General features: G+C 44.6%; 1 protein-coding gene and 1 pseudogene across 1 annotated transcript in view; both read right to left on the bottom strand.

Annotated features, from left to right (window-relative positions):
* The window catches only part of SCIN (scinderin), a 51758-nt gene extending 32179 nt beyond the window's left edge, over positions 1-19579 (bottom strand). Inside the window, exons 1-3 of the mRNA XM_074195396.1 lie at positions 19375-19579; positions 11489-11643; positions 5492-5653 (exon numbers count right to left, since the gene is read on the bottom strand). Coding sequence (XP_074051497.1) covers positions 5492-5653; positions 11489-11643; positions 19375-19579 — 522 coding nt within the window. The remainder of the gene's footprint in view (positions 1-5491; positions 5654-11488; positions 11644-19374) is intronic.
* LOC141494323 (non-selective voltage-gated ion channel VDAC3 pseudogene) lies at positions 5661-11243 on the bottom strand (annotated as a pseudogene).
* Positions 19580-19883: the final 304 nt, after the last annotated feature.

Raw genomic sequence — 19883 nt, 5'->3', positions numbered from 1 at the left:
GAGACTGGTCAGTTAGATTCCCCAGTCAGTAAGGCTGGAGACAGCACCTACTGGGTGGGACCAATGTTGGTGCTGGACATGCAAGCACACAGAATGAAATCATGTCTCCTCACCAGGAATGTACATTCTAATGAGGGAGAGAGAATGAGGACCTGGCTAAGCATGTAGCTGAGTGTGTGTGTGTGTGTGTGTGTGTCTATAAATGTCAGGAGGAAGGTTAAGGGAATAAACACTAAATAGGAAAACACAAGATTCTTTGATTCCACATTCACTGTTTGGAGAGGGAGGTAACCGGGAGAGGCTTCACACAGAGGAGGTCTTTGACCTGAGTCTTACTTACTGTTTAGGCCTCTATTTTTGTCCCAGGAACATACAGACGATGAAACTGAGAGAGAAGAAGCATTTCTCTAGTGCTCATATATACCAGGCCCTAGTCATTATGTCATATGTTCCCTCAACCACTCTGGGAGGTAGATGCTTTGGATATCCTCATTTACAGATGAGGAAACTGAGGCATAGAGGGGCTGTCATTTACTAAGTGTCACACAGATAATAAATATCTGGGTATTCTTGACTCCACCTTTTGCCATCTGTCTGGAATCCTAAGATATCATCAGGGGAAGTCCATTCTCCCTTTTATTTGGAGTTAGTGAGAGCTGCTAAGATAGAAGCCTCTCCCTTTTTTTTTCCTCTCAAAGTAGAGAACCCAAAGTCCTTATCTTTACTGCTCATCACTCTTTGCCATTTGCCAAGGATGGGGAGGAGGGAAAAATACTGACCAGGAACTCCTCCTGACTTCCTGAAACTAGATGGAACCTTCTGCTCTGCTAGTTCCCCAAATCTCTAGGTCCCAGCCATGGACTCAACATCAGGATCAGATTCATATTTAGAGGCTTGGGGAAAGAGGATGGAACCACACCAGCTCCAGATCCTACAGGTCTGCTTCCAGTCTTGGGGTTCCTGTGAGAAGCCTGGAGTTCAGATGATTCACAAGAGACCAAGAAAGTCCCAGGAGGGAGACATTCACTCTTTCTGGATGTCCCAAGTTCTTGTGGCTATTGGGTGGAGACACTTGGGGATCATTGCCCTCCAATGAAGGGTAGTAATTCAAGCACCAGTGATTTCATCAGGGCAGGTACAACTGCCCCTAATGTATATGCCTAATCCTCTGGGTCTTAATAAACTCCCCAAGGACACAATGCTCCCTCTATGCCCTCTCCATACCCCCAAAGGATCTCCATCTAAAGTTGGTAAAGAGGCCCTCTACATCTAGCTAGGTGGCTCCTCAAAGAAGAGATGCACAATCCTTCACAGACATCCTCTGTTGTTAGGAATTGTTGGACCTTGCAACCCCACTTACATGAACTTGGGGAACTTGGGGAACCTTTCTTAGATCTCTAAAGATTCCAGGAGAGAAAATTAGCAACTAATGAAGAGCTGACCCTATTTCCTCTGAGACCTACTTGTACTTGTCTGATCATTTTTTTCTCAGGCTCCTTATCAGTCTGCTTATTCTCTGTGTTCTATCCTCTATGTGTGGGGAAACTCAACCCTATCCTGGACCTCTTCTCTCACCTCAGACTTCCTCTCACATAGTGATTGGATCAATTCCTAAGGGTTTAATGTACATCTTTCTGCAGGTGCCTCAAGTCTATCAAACCAACCAACTGTAGTCTGTCTCCTGAGCTCCAGTCCTATACCAACAGCCACACATTGGATATCTCCTGTCAGATGTCCTCTGGGCATCTCAAACTCACCATGACTATGAGAGACCTCATCACCATCTGTCACGACTTCTGCCTAACTTCTCTCTTTTTATGGAGAGTCCACCACCCTTTCAGCCAATTGCTTGTGAGTGCAGGAAAAAAAATGATTTCTTATAATGATCGAGAATCTTTCATATATTGTTTAAAGTACAAGCTTTTGTGATTAAAGATTGTCCCCACCTAGAATTGTGCCTGACTCTAGTAATTCTCTTTTGTTTTTGGTTTTCTTTTAGCTTTTTTTTACAAGGCAAATGGGGTTAAGTGGCTTGCCCAAGGCCACACAGCTAGGTATGACTCTAGTAATTCTCCAGGAATGCCTGAGATGACTACAAGGTGATCCCCCCAGACCCGGTATCCACCCAAAGCATTAGTGTCTCTAGGGATCCAGTTCAAGTTTCTGTTTTGAATTACAGTTACTCATTTCTATCTCAATCTACCTCAATCTACCTTCTTTCAGGTTGTCCTCTTGGCAAAATTGCTTAACTGTGCATGGGGGATTCCTGTGGGAGAAATCTTTGTTCACATTCTCTGTGATGAATATCTTCTAAAATCTAGGGATAAAGAGAGCCCCTCCCCTTTCACTTGCTCTCTTCTACTGAATAATCCCATTGATTTCTTTCTCAAAGATTTCAGATTTTTTTTGGAGGGGGTCTGTGATCCCAAACAGCACAAGCTTGAAATCATCTTCCCGTCTTCTATTTCCACACATAAAATCATCTAAAAATCATCTTGTTGAGTCCCCCTGCCAAATCTGACCACTTTTACTTAGACTCTTACTTCTTACCTCTTCATTTACTATCTCACCTCAGTTCTCCCCAATCTGACTCATCTTCCACACAGATGCCAGTGAGACTCCTAGAGACAAAGTCTGACTCTGCCACTCCCCTGCTCAAGCAATTCCACTGGCTCCCTACTGCCAACTCATAGGTTTGGCATTTAAAACCCTTTATAAGCTGACTTCAGGCTGCTTTTCCAAATTGGATTGCATGATACTCTCCTTACAGCTGAACAAGCCTACTTGCTGTCCCCATATATGATATTCCTAATTTAATCTCTGAACCTTGGCACAGGCTTCTCCCTGGGTGTGGAAAGTACTGTTTTCTCATCCATCTTACAGAATTCCCATTTCCCTTCAAGGCTTAGCTTCTGTTCAATCACTTCCAGGAAGTTCATCCCCCTCCAGAGCTCCCCAGTTGGGATGCTCATCTCCCAGCAATAATTTTGTGTCTTTGACATTTAATTTTCTAAGTGCCCCTCATTCCTCTTTAAGATAAGGGGCCATCTGATGTTTTCTTTGTATCTCTGGTCTCTTATATTACCTGTCTCTGGCAGGTCATACATGTGAATTAAAATATTATTACTAGAATACTCATTCCAAGGATGTAGGTGGCCTCATGTCCTTCATAAGTCTTTGAGAGCAGGACCTCAGGAATTAACGTACTTAATTTATAAACCTCGGGCTCAGAGAGGAGAAAGCTAATGCTTACACTCCCTGGTTAGTAGAGGTCCAACACAGGATTCACATACAGGTCCTTTGATTCCACACATACCGCCTCTCTGGTTCCATGGGCGCTAGACCTAAAATGAGTGTCTATCTCTGTATTTGACTATCCATAGTATGTTGGCCAATAGTTATTGTTGGTCTGATTCTGAATTCTAAATTAACCCTGTTTTGAGCTCTTCTGAGCATTGAAAGGGCCTAAAACATGAGAAAGTCTCCAAATCCTTGGGGAGATTTAATGAGGAGGTTAGTATCTCTATCACTGGAAGGAGACAACTGACTTTATTCCGTTTTAAAGTTCTATTGATTTTGAAAATCAGCAGGTCAAAATGAAAGAAGCAGAGACTTAGAGTCACACAAGAGCTGGCTTTGAACTCCGCTTGCAGCATTCACAGAAGTTCAAAATCTTGAATGTGTATGAATGTAGGAGAGTTTCCGCCTAGACCAATCTATGTTCAGTGAAAATAGAATCTGGTCCAATGGAAAGAATGTCATCGGGAGAAGGGCTGGGTTTGAATCCCAACTCTGCCACTAAGAGCTATATATCCAGAGGATCCTTGGGCATGGGGACCCATAGGAAGTACTGCCAGCTGCTGCTAAGGATATCCCATCTTCTCCCACACAAAGTCACAGTGTTTACCCAGTGAATATTTATTGAGTGAGTGAGTGAATGAATAAATAATATTAATTGGAAAGTAAATAAATCATTTTGATCAAATATTGATTTCAAGACCAAACCAAAAAAAGGAATGTTGGCTCCCAACCATTTGAGGTGGGGGAAAGGGAATAGTGACCTTCTAGTCCAGGTCAATGAATAATTGGGTGCTATCCCTTGTCTTCTAAATGGCTGACCTGGTAGCAGTGAGATCCTTTTACCCTGTCTAGGAAAACTGATGACAAGAGATTGCAAGACAACATTGCATTTCAATGAGATGCAAAAATAACACCACCTTCCAGTCCCATAAAGCAGCTTGTTTCAGATCTTTGACACAAGAGGTATAATCTAAGGGGATGAGATACTAAAAAGAACAGAGAAATCCTTGATACTCAAATGTACAAAAATACGTATAAGACTTTCTAAGAACTTTCTGATTACTTATCCTTCATCGGTGCAATGCCAAGATGATCACCTTCCATTTTATAGATGAAAACCTGAACTTAAACAGAGGGAAGGACTTCTTGAACATCACTCCAACTATTTGTCATTGTCCATATTCAAACCCATATCTCCTCAACTCCAAGTATAATATTTTGGCTTCTGTATTAACAAGGTAATTTGTTCAATACTTTTTTTACAGCCAATCATTATGGTTGGATGATTTGTCTCAACACTTTTTATCGACATCACTAATCATTCCAGGAACCTTAGCAATCCTGTCAACAGCCAATGCATTCCCCAAGGCAGCCAGACTTCATTTGCAGAGACAGGTGTAGAGGATAGAAGAGACCTCAGAGGTTATCTGCCTCAACAACCCTCTAGTTCTACACATGAGGAATGAGATTTGCCCATGGTGATAGAGCATAAGCAAAACATATCTAGGGATTCCACAGAGAGGCTCAGATTCCAAATCTAGCTTTCTGGGATATGAAGAAATCACTGACTCTGGTGCTCCATATCCCGGCAAAGAGGGAGCCTTCAGAGCTTTAAGGAACTACCTTTGCTCAATGTCTATTTTCATCTAAATTCAGGAAAAGAAAAGACAAAAATGTGGAAACCACTAGTGCTGGCTTTCATGACTTCAATGAATAAAGTAGAGGAAGACATTTCAATAAAGAAATTATTTGGGAATGTTATTCAATTATGATTGTCTGGCAGGAGCAACCAAATACATTTTTAATCATTCAATGAGAACCTCTGAGGTGACAATTGGCATTTTTTGCTAATGCTCCCATTCTCCTTCACCCAAGATATATTTATATCCCCTCACAGAGAACTTGGCATAATGTCAGTTAGGTTTAAGGGGATTTGATCAATGCCACCACCTTAATGGATTAATTCCTTGAGCTGATTTTTGCCTTTTCTCTTTCAGGATCCATGATTTTGTGGGTGGGAGGTCCCCTACATCCCCATGAAGATCACACAATTTCATTAGCAATTAGGAAGCTTTCTTTGTTACTGAGTTGAAAAATCCAACCAATGATGATCCTCCAGACTCAACAAAGCTGAGTCCCAGGTAGCAGATGGACAGTAATTTCTTCTAGTCCCTCATAATGCCAAACTTACCAGTCCAAGATCAATGATGAAGCAGTCTCCCTTGTTGAAGCTGTCCCAGCTGAAGGGGACCTCTGTAGCCCGGACCACCCTGCGGCCCTTAATATGCAACAGTCTCTCAGCAGTCAGATCATTTGTGATGATGTGATTGAATCCAGATGCCACACCTCCAGCCTACCCAGAAAAGAGAGGGGGTCATAAAACTGGTGAAATCAGACTTTTCTCTACCAACTTGGTGGCACTAAGAAGTTCGCGGAAGAAACAAATGTCATTAAGACAATCTGTGAGAAAAAAAAACACTACAACATTTATATCTTTGACCAAAGATCTCATTGCTAAGTATATAGCACAAAGAAGACGAAAATAGAAAAAGAAGTCCACAAGATGACAAACCATGTTTTGAAATCTCCAGTATGGCAGCAAAGAACTGCAAACAAAGTAGGGAGTATCCTCCAACAAATGAGAAATCATTGAAAAATTAGGGTACATGAATATAAATAACACATTCTTGCACTGTAGTGACAACAATGAGAAATTCTAAAGAATCCTGGGAAGACTTGCATGTCTTGAAGCCTCCCTAGTAAAGAACCAGGAGGATGATATATATAGAATGATTTTAAGAGTGTAAATTAAAAAAAAAAACCCAGAAAGGCTACTGAACATCCATTACTGATAATGACCAAAACTGACCTCAGAGAACAGCTGATGATCCACACCTTCATTATTTTGACAGAGAACTCAAAGGTCATGGACAGGGCATGCCTATATTCATAGTTTCTCCTTTCACTCCTCAACCCTTTGCATTCTGTGTCCTGAATACAAATGATCTCTTCATTGTCAAATCTGAACACCATTTCTCAATCCTCATTCAACTCTCTACCACATTTGATACCATAAAGCAATTAGGGGGCACAGTGGATAAGATGTCTAAGAACCGGAAGTCCTGAATTCAATTCCTGTCTCAGAAACTTACTGACTGTATGACCTTAAGCAAGTCACTAAAGCTCATTTAGTCTCAGTTTTCTCACCTACAAAAATGGAGATAACCATAGCATCTATCTCACAGGTAGGTAACTAGTCTCTCATGTGAACCTCAGTTTTCTCATCTGTAAAATGGAGATAAAAAAACAGAATTTCCCCAGATTACTGTGAGGATCAAATGATACAATAGTTGTAAAGCACTCAGTGGTGACTGGCACACAGAACATGCTTAATGAATCCATTCTTCCTTCTCACCTTTCTTCCTTACATCCTTCCTCCCTTCTTCCTTTCTTCTTTACTTTCTTCCTCCCTCCCTCCCTTCCTTCCCACTCCTTCATGGTTCTTCTCTTATCTGACTGCTCCTTCTAAAGCTATTTTCATTGCTTTGGAGAGTGATCAAGTGTTTTTCTGCATTACATGGCAAGGTCCAGGGGGTAGAACACTAGGACACTGGGAAATGATTGCTATAAAATAATAAACAATAATAATCAGGATTTCTGCATTCCTCTCAGTTTGGCAAACCCTCTAAATGTTATCTCAAGTATAAAAACAAAAGTTAAAGATTATTGAAAAGATTCAACACCCAACTGGATAAAATGAAGAGGTCTCAGAACACCAATGAAAGAACTGCAACGTTAGGGAGTATGAAAAATCCAATTCTGATAGTGATGAAACTCCTTTGTAAATCAATGCTTTGCTTAGCTCTGAGTTTGGAATCCTTTCTCATTTCTCCTCCTTAAAAGGGTTCCATGTCTACAAAAAGACCATAAAGAGAAAGGTAACCTGAGGCAGATCATGAGCAAGAAAATCTGGGGGTTATTTTGAATTTCAGTAATCTACCAGGTGAGTCCCAAGGGCCCAGGCAGGGAGCAAATGCACATATGTAACCCTGAAGGCAAGATGGTGAAGCATGTACCAGCAATGAAAGGGCAGCAGAGAAATGCTTTCTCTCCCAGCCTTCTTTTTTATTTTTAATTAAATTAGTATTTTTTTGTTTATTTTTCCAATTGCATCAGAAAACATTCACTCATTTTCTGTAAGATTCTAAGTTCCAAATTTTTCCTCCCTTCTCTTCCCTCCCTATCAATCTGATTTATTGTACTTGTAAAATCATGCCAAACATATCTGGAACAAACGGGGAAAACTACATGAAAAAAGGACAAAAAAATTAAAAAATGAAAATTGTGTTGCTTTGAATTCCTTAGCACACTCCTTCTTTGGATGTGGATGGCAGTTTCTATTGCAAGTCTTTTAGAATTATCATTGATCATTCTATGTTTGAGAAGAGTCATTGCTGATCATCACGCAATGTTGCTGTTGATGTGTATAATGTTCTCCTGGTTTTGCTCACTTCACCCAGTATCAGTTTATGTAAACCCTTCCAGGTTTTTCTGAAATCTGCCTTCTCATTTTTTTCTTGCAGAACAATAATACTCCATCACATTCACGTCCCACAACTTGTTCTGCCATTTCCCCAGTAGTCGGGTACTCCCTCAATTTCCAATTCTTTGACATTATAAAAAAGAACTACTATAAATATTTTTGTACATACCCTTTTTTATGATCTCTTTGGACTACAGACCTAATAGTGGTATTGTAAGATAAAAGGGTATATACAGTTTTATTGCCTTTTAGGCATACTTCCAAATTGCTCTACGGAATGATAGAATCAATTTACAGCTCCACCTATAGAATATCAGTGTCCCAGGTTTCCTACATTCCTTCCAACATTAATCATTTTCCTTTTCTAACCTATTAGCCAATCTGAAAGCTATGAGATAGTATTTCAGAGTTGTTCTGATTTGCAGAACAAACCATAATAATAATCACTGAACAATAGTGATTTAGAGCATTTTACATAACTATAGCTAGATTTTATTTCTGAAGATTGCCTATTTATATCTTTTGACCATTTATCAATTGAGGAATGACTTGTATTCTTATAAATTTATCTCAGTTCTCTATATACTTTAGTACGCTGAGACACTGACGGTAAAAATTGTTTCCCATCTCTGCTTTTCTCCTAATTTTGGCTGCATTGGTTTTGCTTGACAAGACCTTTTTAATTTAGTGTAATCAAAATTATTCATTTTGCATTTTATAATGTTCTTTATCACTTGTTTTGTCATATATTCTTCCCCTCTCCATAGATCTGACATAAACTATTCCTTGTTTTCTTGATTGGCTTATAGTATTACCTTTTCTGTCTAAATCCTGTACCCATTTTGACATTATCTTGATATAGGGAATGAGATGTGGGTTTATGCCTCATTTCTGCCATACTATCCTCCAGTTTTTCCATTCTTCTTCCCAGCTTTTCTCTCATGAGGAAAACAAAATAAGGCATTTTATTTATTGCTTTATCCCATCAAGGGTGTCCTAGTGGAAGGCTTCATGCTGCCTATAAGTTTAAATCCTCACATTTGGTGGCACAACATTCCCCAGCTGATTTGGCTCCATTAGAACAGCTTTTAGTTTCTCATAGCTCACTACCCTGGCTAACCTCTCCCCACATCAACCAGCTAGGCTGTTCAGCCTAGATTCATTCTCAATCACAAAAAGAAATTCTGCTCAGACACTTAAGAGACTCTGCCAAGTATTCAGTATCAGTTTATCACTTCTGGGCCCCTCTGTGTTAATTGTTTGTGTTTAAAATTAAAACTCACTTAGTGGGGTAGGCAGAAAGAGACAGAGCAAATGGTGTTCTGTTCTTAAATATTTTCCGCATTCCCTTATCTCTCCATACATATTTCCTATCGAGTTGAGTTGTGGTTTCTGAGCTACTGCATGCTCAATGTCTGATAGCTCCTGATTCATTAATGGTATGATTTGAACTCCTGTCAGAAGCTTCTGTCTATGAAGTTTCCTCTTCCTGGGGAGTTTCACGCACAGAGCTCAAAATGGAGTAAAGCTGGACTGTTGTCCTGCCTGCCTTTGAGGCAGGTGTTCAGCAGGATAGGTAGGGCAATCTGCTCTTACCAGGCTCCCATGAGTCGAACGTTTGTGGTACATTTGGTCCAAATGAGGGAAGCATGATTTCACAATGTCACAGTAAGATATAAAAGGAAGATTCTGATCTTCTGAGGTTCTGTCCATCTCTGCATCAAGAAGCCAAGACCCTGACACACTAGCCAAGCCCTTCTTTGTTTAGGGATGATAGGAAGGAAGACTATAAGGCCACTGATGCTTTATGGTGTCAAATGAGCCAGGAGATGATGCCTTTGACAGCTGCCCCATGGATAGTATCCCAAAAGACTCTACAAATGGATGGCATGAGATCTGGGTACTGGGGGATCAGAAGGTATTTGTTGAGAATGGGCACATGCCATGGTTGCTTAAGAGTGAAAAAAGGAGCCTTCTATGCAGAGACTGAGAGTCTTAATCAGGTTTTCAATCTCTTCTCATCTTCAGAGACTAAAATGAGACACCTCGGAAGAGCAGAGACAACCTCTCAGTGTCACCTAGATTTCCTTGGGGTTTTAGGGTAGCAACAGCCCCATGGAATGTAAAGGGTTCCTTCTACTCTTTTTATGTTCCAAATGTGACGAATTTATTTAACTCTGATGCAAAACCAAACTTTCACTATAGCACAGAGACCAAGTTGATAAAAGGTCATGAAAAAGTGGTGTAGGACATGCAGGATGTGATGTATAAACTGGAGGATCAGGTCATTTCCTTTGTAACATGACACTACACTGTCATTGGAGAACAAATTTAAAATAACATTGAGAAACTGAACTGTAATGTGGCACAAACATTACAACTTCCATGCATGCCTTCCAGTATTTCTTTCTTATAATAGACTCAAAAACCTCTAGACATCGGCGTGGTGGTACTACAACAATTCTTTGGAAGAATAAAAAGTTCACGTTGTTGAAATTTCACAGAAGAATATTAAGGCCAAAACAGAGTGGGTTCATTTCTCTTCATTTCAAGGGGCAGATAGCTGATACTTTACTTAAAAACTATATTAAGTTTCCAATTCAAATCCCAACCCAACGTTATGACCTCCTGCATTGAAGTTTTTTCCATCAATTAAAGCTGAAAGCGTCAATTTTACACCTTCTCAGAGCGTCTGAGTATAACCAAGTCCAATAAAGCTGGCATTATTCACTTTACCAGATAGAGAAGTTCTGTGATCCAGATTGTATTTAGCAGCAATGCCAAAACGAGTGTTGTTATTGCCAGCAGTCCAAGCAAGATTTATTGATGTTTCAATGTTGTCGTTAACTTTTGGTAGATTGACCCTCCAAATTCAGTGCCATCATTCACATGTGTGTGTAGCTGGAGGTCAACAGCCCTATAACCCAAGGCAAAATTATTCTGAGACAGTTTAGATTTGGCTGTGTCAAAACTCATCTGATAGCCAGCAAGCCATCCTTCATAAGCTAATACAGCCCAGCCATAGAGGGTTGGTCCAGAAAAATCAATGTCAACATTTCCACCAAGACTGAAACAGTCCCGCTTAGAGGAGGCCTTTAATTTTCCATTCTTCTTTCCTGTGTTTGGGACAAATATGCTGTCAAGAGTCACCTTCAAACCTTCAGCCAATTTATCCTCCATGCTGATTTCTGTACCCAGAGTATTGTCTGTGTTCCATTTTTGAACGAAGGTAAGCCCATAGTCACAAATCTTGTATTTCATTTCCAAATTACCCGAAGCTTTTCCTGTGTCAGTGTATGAATGACCAAATGTGGAAAATTCCATCCCACTGCAAGACTTGGTTTTAAGATCTATTTTAACCAAACCAAACCAAACCCATATCCTTTGTTGAAGACATCTTTGGCAGCCTTTCCTAGGTCACAATAACTTGGAGTGTTACACATTTCTTCTCTCACTGAGGAGCCACTGCCTCCTCCTCACCAGGGCAAAGCCAAAAGGTCTACTACTCTTTTTAAAAGACCCTTGCAAGTACCTGATTGTCAACTGCCGAGCACAAACCTCCATCCTGGACTCAAACCTCTCTTCCAAGGTCAGACTGAGAATCATATTTGTGATTGGAGAAAGTTAAGAGAAGAAATGGCTCACCTTGTACTGCATCTTTCCTTTGAAATAGCCAACAAATTCAGTTGTCTCATAGCCTTGCAGCTCTCGGCTCTGAACAGGCTTCCCGCCAAGGTAGTCATCCATCTGTGTGGTAAAGATGGCAGCCGCTCCACTCTCATCTTGAGTGCAATCTTTCCCTGTAAGAAGAGGCGACAGCATGGCATTAATTCAAGGAGATCCGGATTAGAGGCCACCAATGCATGCAGTCAGGATTTCTGCTGTCCAATGAAGTCTATTTAGTGAAATACCCCTAACAGCCAGGCTTGGATTCTCGTACAGAGGGCTTTGAATCAGACTCAGGAAGAGCGTGGTAAGACTGAGGGAAAGCTTTGAGATCCTTTGGACAGTATGAGAGACAGGAGAATATCATAGTCTGCCCCAGCAAGGCTGGTGCTTAATGGGTTTGTTTTGTTTCGCTTTGTTTTAAGATGAGAGGACAGGGACCAGAGTTACGTTTTTCCCCCAAAATGTTGAAATTATTGTCATTCTACATGTTGGGTGAGTGTTTGAAAAGACAAGCCCTGGTTCAAATCCCAGGGAGGAAATAGTGTGATCCTGAGAAGGTCACTAAGGGCTTCATCCCCCAGCCCCAGTCCCAGCCCCCAGGTGTCTCAGGCCTCCAAAAAGAGATGGCTATATGAGATGGCCTCTGGGGCCCTTCTGGTCATTAACTCTAGAATCTTATCTTCCTGAGGCCTTCTCCACATAGAAGTCTGTGCAGATGACCTCTGAGGGCCATTTTCAACTGCAGAAATATGGTCCAATGGTCTCTTTGACCATTAACATCTAGGCCTTCCTCAGGTCCTTGTGGCCAAGAAACTTGGAGCATTGGAAAATCAATTGTATGGGGCAGCTAGGTGGTACAGGAGGACCTGAGTTCAAATGTGATCTCACATACTTAATTCAAATGTGATCTCACATACTTAATTGCCTAACTGTGTGACCTTGGGCAAGTCACTTGGCCCTATTATCTCACAAAAAACAAACACAAAACCCAAAGAAAATCAATCATACTTAGTGGTTCTGGGATGGAACTGGAAGAGTTCGCAGAGGCTACCATGTCTACCCTCCCACCCTCCCATTTTACAGATGAAGAAACTGAGAACCAGGGATGGAACTATTTATTTAATATCCTATGCAGTTATTAAATGCCAATACACAGCTAAAATTTCTGAAGCACATGAGCCTCTGTTCCCAGGCAACCTTATTTCTGTGTGTACATGAAAGCAAAAGACAAACCAGGCCCCATTTCTTTAAAACTTGTTGAGTTTTTTTATCTCATTTAGCGTGAGTTAGGATTCTGGGTTCATCTATGGAAGGAGATGTTCCTACCATGATTCAATCCAGCACCCTGTCCCTTACCCATCACCATTGTACAGATGAGAAAATTGAGACCCAGAGTTTGAGTGAGTTGCCTACGATTGGAGCCTGAATCTGAACCCCGATCCCCTTTCACCAATGTGCTGTTTTGGCATCCAATCACCATGACCTTTCAACTCCTCTCATCCCTCCCCACATCAAATCTATTATTCTACCTCTTTTCTTAAAAAAAAAAGAAATCCAAACCTGTTTATTCCCAAACATAAAATAAAAATCCAAAGTGAACAAACAGATAGAGGAAGATCCAGACTGTTCTGGGTCTGATCATCCTGGTCTCCCAATCTGGGGGCACATCCTTTCATCACTTAACAAGTGAGGCTAACTCTAGAGCCCAGAATTCCAGTCAAGAGTCTCTGAGGGGAGTCAAAGCCCCCCCAGTCTGCCAGGCCCGAGAGTCTGGAATCCTGCTGCTGGACAGGCCATCATCATCCCTATTGAGTCCTGACCCTCCCAAAGTTTCTATTTCTAGACTTTGTGGCTAAGAAGCCACAAACTAACTCTTCCCCCTCCCAGTCCCCACCACCACCACGGTGGAGCCCATACAGAATCCTGCCCCCTCCCCTACCAGTTCATAATGGACAGACAGGTCAAACAATGGTTCTTGAATGATAGTGAGTAATCCATCCAAGGCTTCAGTGGGTAATCTTTGGGCCACTTCCCCAGAAAGGGGAATGATGTCAATGTCAATGTCAATGTCAATGTAAAATGAGCCTATTTCTCCACCTTTTCTTCAGGATTATTGCAAGACTCAAAAGAGAAAACTGATCAATCCACCAGCACTTACTAATAATATACTGCTAATACTGGGCAGGGAGACGGAGATGAAGCCTGCCCAGGGGCAAAGCACCATGGAAATGGAAACTGGACCCAGAGGGGCTGGGTCCCCAGTCAAAGGGGGAGAAGACCTGAAAGGAACTGTCTGGCAGAAGGTGGGCTTCCAGCTTTGACTCAAAGGAAGCCAGAGAAGCGGGGCGCAGGAGGGAGGACATTCCGGACCTGGGCCAGGCAGTGGGAAAACATGGAGACAGGACAGCAGTACATGGAGATCTGTCAGCTTCCTGAAGTCAAGATCATTTAGGCCAGCCAGAATTATTAACAAAAATGGGGTGGAACAGAAAGGGTTATGGACAGTGCAGATTTTGAATTTGATCACCTTAGATCTGTCCCACAATATAGCTCACTCTGTCTTTCGTCTTGTTTTGTTTTGTTTTTTAGGTTTTTGCAAGGCAAACGAGGTTAAGTGGCTTGCCCAAGGCCACACAGCTAGGTCATTATTAAGTGTCTGAGATCAGATTTGAACCCAGGTACTCCTGACTCCAGGGCTGGTGCTTTATCCACTGCGCCACCTAGCCACCCCTGTCTTTAGTCTTTAAATGAACATTGAATGATAAATAAATATCCTTATAACCAAGATTAATATATTTAGAATCCAAAAGATAAACAATTACAAAATTGTGCATATGAAAGAAAAATATCAGCACAGATAAAGGAAAGGAAAGATAAGAGATAAAGAAGAGAATAAGAGGCTCTAACTCCTGGAAATCTGGCTGACTGGAAGTCTCTAGATACAACACATCCTCCAGGGTCTCAATTGGGAAAGTCCCTTTGGCAGAGCGTCCTCTCCGAAGGGATGGACTTCCAAGGTCCACTTTCCCAAGGAAGACCTTTCGAGGGCTCACCCAAAAGTGGCCCAGGTCCAAGGATTTACAAGCCTGAACTCAGTGATCAATGGACTCTCACCTCAAACTCAATGATCTGCGAGTTTCAGCCAAAACACCCTCTGATCTTGAGTACAACCATGTTCTCCAAGTGACTTGTGGCAAACACCCAGGTATGGACCCCAAAACAGGTTCCCTGGGAATGTTCCCCAGCACTCCCTACCCTGGAACATGCCTTGATCAATCATGCCTTGGTGCAGTGTGCTAGGGAATTTCCTTCTCCTTGTACTATTAATGGCTGATAGAGATCTCAACTTAACCCTTCACCCTTCATGGAGCAAGGGAATCCCAAAAGGAGGCCTCCAGGAATGGGGAATATTAATCCAGAAAAGTTTCCTGGGCTGAGATCTAGACAGATGAGTTCCCAGATCAATGAGCCATGGCTCTCTCCCAATCTTAAGACTCATTTTAGCATTTTACCAGATGAGGGATATAGAGATAATAATGGAAACCATGACTTCTCCCAGAGCTTAGCTTCTCTCCTGGGAATACCTGGCACCCTTCCAGGTGAGGAAGTACAAGTCATGTCCAAGAACACCAAGTCTTGGCTTCAGTCTGAAGCAATGGATTCTCTAAGCTCATCTTAGCTCTTTGGGTCTCCCTCCCCACAATTCCCCACTCTCCCCAGTTTCCTATATCAATCAGTCAATATCTATTGGTGAGGTTCAGTCAAGTATGACTCTTCAATTTGGAGTTTTCTTGGCAAAGATGCTGCCATTTCCTTCTCTGATTCATTTTATAGATGAAGAAATGGAGGCAAATTGGGCTAAGTGACTTGCCCAAGGTGATAGACAGCTAGCAAGTGTCTGAAGACTGGATTTGAACTCAGGTCTTCCTGATTCCAGAGCTCCAACCACTACACCATCTATCTATCAAACTCTATTAAGGGTTCTGCAGATGGATGAATGGGTCTTAGCTCCTCTTATAACAGCAAGAATTTATACTGAATTTTAAAGTTTGCAAAAGGTTTTACAAACTTGAGCCCATTTGCCCCTCAGAATTCGAGGAAGTCACTACTGTGGTTATCCTCACTTTACAGAGGAAGGAACTGAAACTCAGGGACTTCCCCAGAGTAACCCAGGGATCCAGTGAAGCTGCCTTTGAATTTGGGTCCAGGGAAATCTCTCCTGAGAATTAGAGGAAATGATCTCTACCTTAGATTGGGTTGGAGAAGAAGAAAGTCAACCCCCCTGCCCTGAGCTCTGGAGGAACAGATCCCTCTCTTAACTCGAGGGGTTTGTTTTTGTTTTCTTTTCAAGTAAACAGGAATGTGGATGGCTCAGATAGTTATTTTGCTTTTGCTAATAATGTCTCCCTTCTCTCAGGCTTCTTAATTTTTCACCATTTTGTCTTCCTCCAATTTTTATTAATTTTTTACAAGGAATTCATTTTCAACTAATTTTTTTCCCTCTTTTTGATTCCTTTTAAATATGGGCAAAAAGCTTAAAACTATTTGATTTCTAATTCACCAACTAGATACATCCTATTCTAAACTGTTTAACAAATGTGTAGCAAATTGATTTGGAAAATGTTAATAAATTCAATTTTTGTAGTAGAAGCCTTATTATTTTGAAGTTATTTTTGTCAGTGGAACCATATCATCCAAATGGGGGGCGAGGATAATGCCAAATACAATTGACAAATCAAATTCTAAATTCCACTATCTAAAAAGTTCAAAAATTATAAATTTGGACATGATTTTGACCTGATAAAAGTTGTGTTGAGATATTTCTTATTTCTTTTCTTTATTGGAAGAAAAGATAGGAGCAGCTATTAGCAGTGGCACAGTGGATAAAGTACCAGCCCTGGAGTCAGGAGGACCTGAGATCAAATATGATCTCAGCCGCTTAAAAAAAATATTCCCTAGCTGTGTGACCTTAGGCAAGTCACTTAACCTTACCACCTTGCAAAAAAGAAAAGAAAAGGAAAGATATCTACTGAATTGTGTGGAAGAATCTAGAATCTGGACTAGAATTGTATATTTCCTTTCTCCCTTTTGCATAGGTTGTTTAATCCAAGGTGACTTCCTCCTTTGGGTCTCTGTAACTTGCCCCTTTGACTCTGCAAATGCACTGGCCATCCTTGTGCCCCTTGTGGACTTCCTATCCCTGCCCAGGTTCTGGCAGCCCCAGGTTTCCAGAATGTGCTATTTTCCCCAAGATCACCCTCATTTCTCTTTGACCAGACAACCTAAAAGAATGGTCTCCAGGGGGGCGGCGAGGTGGCGCAGTGCATTCAGGGGGACCTGGGTTCCAATCCGGTCTCCGGGGAAGTTTAAGGTTTTGTCTATTCTTGTTCATGTATATCCTAGTTCCACCCACTCCACCACCCCCCTCCTTTGCTGTTCAATAAATACCCTGCTCTCCCTGTGCTCGTGGCGGTCATGATGGTAATGCCCCCCCTCCCCAGAGGTTTCATGGAGATCTTAGAGAATGATTTTCACGTTTTAAGCTGTTTTCTATTATATTCTGGAAGCCCATTATTCAAGGTTGACACTCCAAAGCTCATCATAGAATATACCCAGATCAGACTTGTCCCTAGGCCCCACACTGCGCAAAGCCCCTTGATGAGTTAAGCCTGGCGGAGAACTCTGCACTTCCCGAATATTATTCCTGCTTCCCAGATGAGGAAGCTAGCCCGGGAAGGCTAAGGGATTTGTCCAGTCGTGCTGCAGGGGGGAGAGGTGGAATCCCGACCCAGGTCTCTTCAGGGCTCCAGCACTAGGGCAGACCTCCACACGCCACCTAGCACCTCTCAGAGCCTCATTTGTGTAAGTAAAGTGGAAACCAAGCTCTAAGGATGTGGCTTGCCATGGAACTCCTCAGAAGAAAGACTCGGCGCCTCCTCCCCCCTCAGCACAGTGGCCAGACTGAGGAGGTTTTGCCTTTGGTGCACCAACTCAGAATGGGTTCGTGCCAGTTCCGAGCCCTACTATGGAACCAGGAGGCCAAAGCTGCTGCCGTTGGCTCCTGGCAGCCCCCATGGGTGAGCTCAGGTGGCTTTGAGAGCCCTCAGTTTTCTCAGTTGGAAGATAAACAACCCCACCTTCTGAAGAAATGGAGCCGGGCCTTGGCTGGCCAGCTCCTAGAGGCCAGACCCAATGACCCAAGGAAGGCCACCTGTCACAATGAACAGGCCTGTCAAAACAGCCCTCCTCTCTAGGGTGGATCTGGCCAGGAGGGCTGGGGCCAGCTCGGGAGCCTGGGCCAGCTCGGGAGCCCGGCTCTTTGGAGGCCAACTCCCTCCTTCTTGCCCCACTTACTCTCCTCCTCTAACCTGTTGGTTCACTTCCTGCTCAGTTAGAAAGAAAAGACTTGGCTCTTTGGGACCCAGAAATGCTTTGGGGTGCATCCCCACTCCAGAGATCCCCACAGAACAGCTGCTTCTAAAAGTCAGCTGAAGGCAGGCCTGAGATCATTGCCAGGGGCTCCAGATGGAAGGGGTTTTTTAGGACACCAGAAATTGAAATTATGTCTGATCATAGGGGCTAGGGATCATCTAGCCCCGGGGTAGCCAAGTCGGGTAGAAATGGGGCCCCCAAAGCCTAGAGAAGGCTGCCTCTAGGAGGCGGCGGCTTAGCCAGTCAGTCATCATCGGTGTTCTAGGCTCTTCTGAGTTCTTTTGCCCGACGTTCCCGATTCCCTTTTCATCTGCTTCCTTAGCTCTTGGGAGGCTCGCTGCCCCCTCTGCTCTAATCCCCTGGAAACCTGGAAACCGGCCCAGAAGCTGCGACTTCAGACCCTTACTAACCTCGATCCAAGTCATTTAACAGCGATCTGCCTCAATTTCCCCAACTGCAAAACAGAGGTGGCGAGAGTACCAGGTCCAATTAAGGGCTTGTTTCCTGCCAAGTCCCTCACTTTCCTACCTGAGGCTCCCTTGCACAGGGACACGTCTGGGGGGCCCCTCAGCAGGAGCCTCAGCTCCCAGCAGGCCCGGGGTTCAAGGGGAGGGGAGCCGGGAGTGAAGCGGGGGAAGGGCTGCTTGAGGGTCTGTTCCTCAGCTCCCGGGGGAGCCGGGACAAATTTTCCCCCAGTTTGCGCCCCCCATCTAAGTCCTCAGAGGAAAGGGGGAGGGGCTGGATGGTGGCAGCAAACTCTGCCCCCCCCAAGAAGGGAAGTTGAGGAAGATGAAGGACGGGGAGGACTTCAGGACCCTCCAGGTCGGTGGTGCCCGGCCCTGGCAGGCAGCGGATAAATACTTTAGCCCCCTCCCCCACCCCTTATCAGAGGGTGCAGGGACTGTCCCACGGCCACTCAGCTACCAAGCTGCCATCCCTGCGGGTGCCAGCCTGGGGTGGGGGGACGGCAGACCAAGGGGGCTAAACAGGTGGCTCTAAGGGGCCCGAGGAGACCCAGGGCAAGTTTCCAGCAGGAGGGGCGCCCAAGCCCAGCGGCAGAGAAAGGGCGCCAAGCCCCGACATCCCAGCCTGGGGCCCCCGGGGCTCCTCTCCAGTTCCAAGGGCTGGGGCTGGCCATTCGCCCCCAGATCTCGGGCCAGGCCCTACCCTTCCCGAGGACGGGCTCCGACCCCCCCCCCAGGACCGAGCGAGCTTCGGGGAGACGATGCCCCCGTCTCAGTGGCTGCCCCCCACACCGAGCGAGCTTCGGGGAGACGATGGCCCGGTCTCAGTGGCTGCCCCCCCCTACCGAGCGAGCTTCGGGGAGACGATGCCCCGGTCTCAGTGGCTGCCCCCCCCAGGACCGAGCGAGCTTCGGGGAGACGATGGCCCGGTCTCAGTGGCTGCCCCCCACACCCCCCACCCCGTACCGAGCCAGTAGTGCAGGCGGTAGGAGAAGCCGCGGCCCGAGCCCGGCCGGGTGGACAGCACCAGGTAGGCGTCCCCGACGAAGAAGGCGCCATGCTGCTCGGGGGGCACCGGCACCAGCTCCAGCCGCTCCACGCGCCACACCTGGAGGCCCGGCTGCAGCCCGGCCACCTTGAACTCGGGGTGGGCCGGCGGGGAGGGGGCCATGGCCGGACGGGGGGCGGAGAGTGGGACAGCGGGAGAGCGCGGGTGGGGGGCCGCCGGGCCGGAGTGGGAGAGCGCGCGCCGGCCAGATCAGCCCGCAGAGCCGCCCGTCCGCCCCGCCACTGCTCCGCCGCCTTTAGAGGGGCCCGGGGCCCGGGGGCGGGGCCCGGAGGGGGCGGGGTCCCTGGAGGGGTGGGACCCAAGCCACCGCCCCCTCCCCTAAGGGCAGCCTCCTCTCCGCCCCGCGCGGGTGTGGCAGTGGGCGGGGCGGGGGCCGAGCCTGGCTGAATCTGAGAAGTGAATAACG

This window comes from Macrotis lagotis, chromosome 7, assembly GCF_037893015.1.
Source record: "Macrotis lagotis isolate mMagLag1 chromosome 7, bilby.v1.9.chrom.fasta, whole genome shotgun sequence".
Taxonomy (NCBI): Eukaryota; Metazoa; Chordata; class Mammalia; order Peramelemorphia; family Peramelidae; genus Macrotis; species Macrotis lagotis.
The sequence above is the reverse complement of the archived record's forward strand: the minus strand, read 5'-3'. Positions and strand labels throughout refer to the sequence as shown.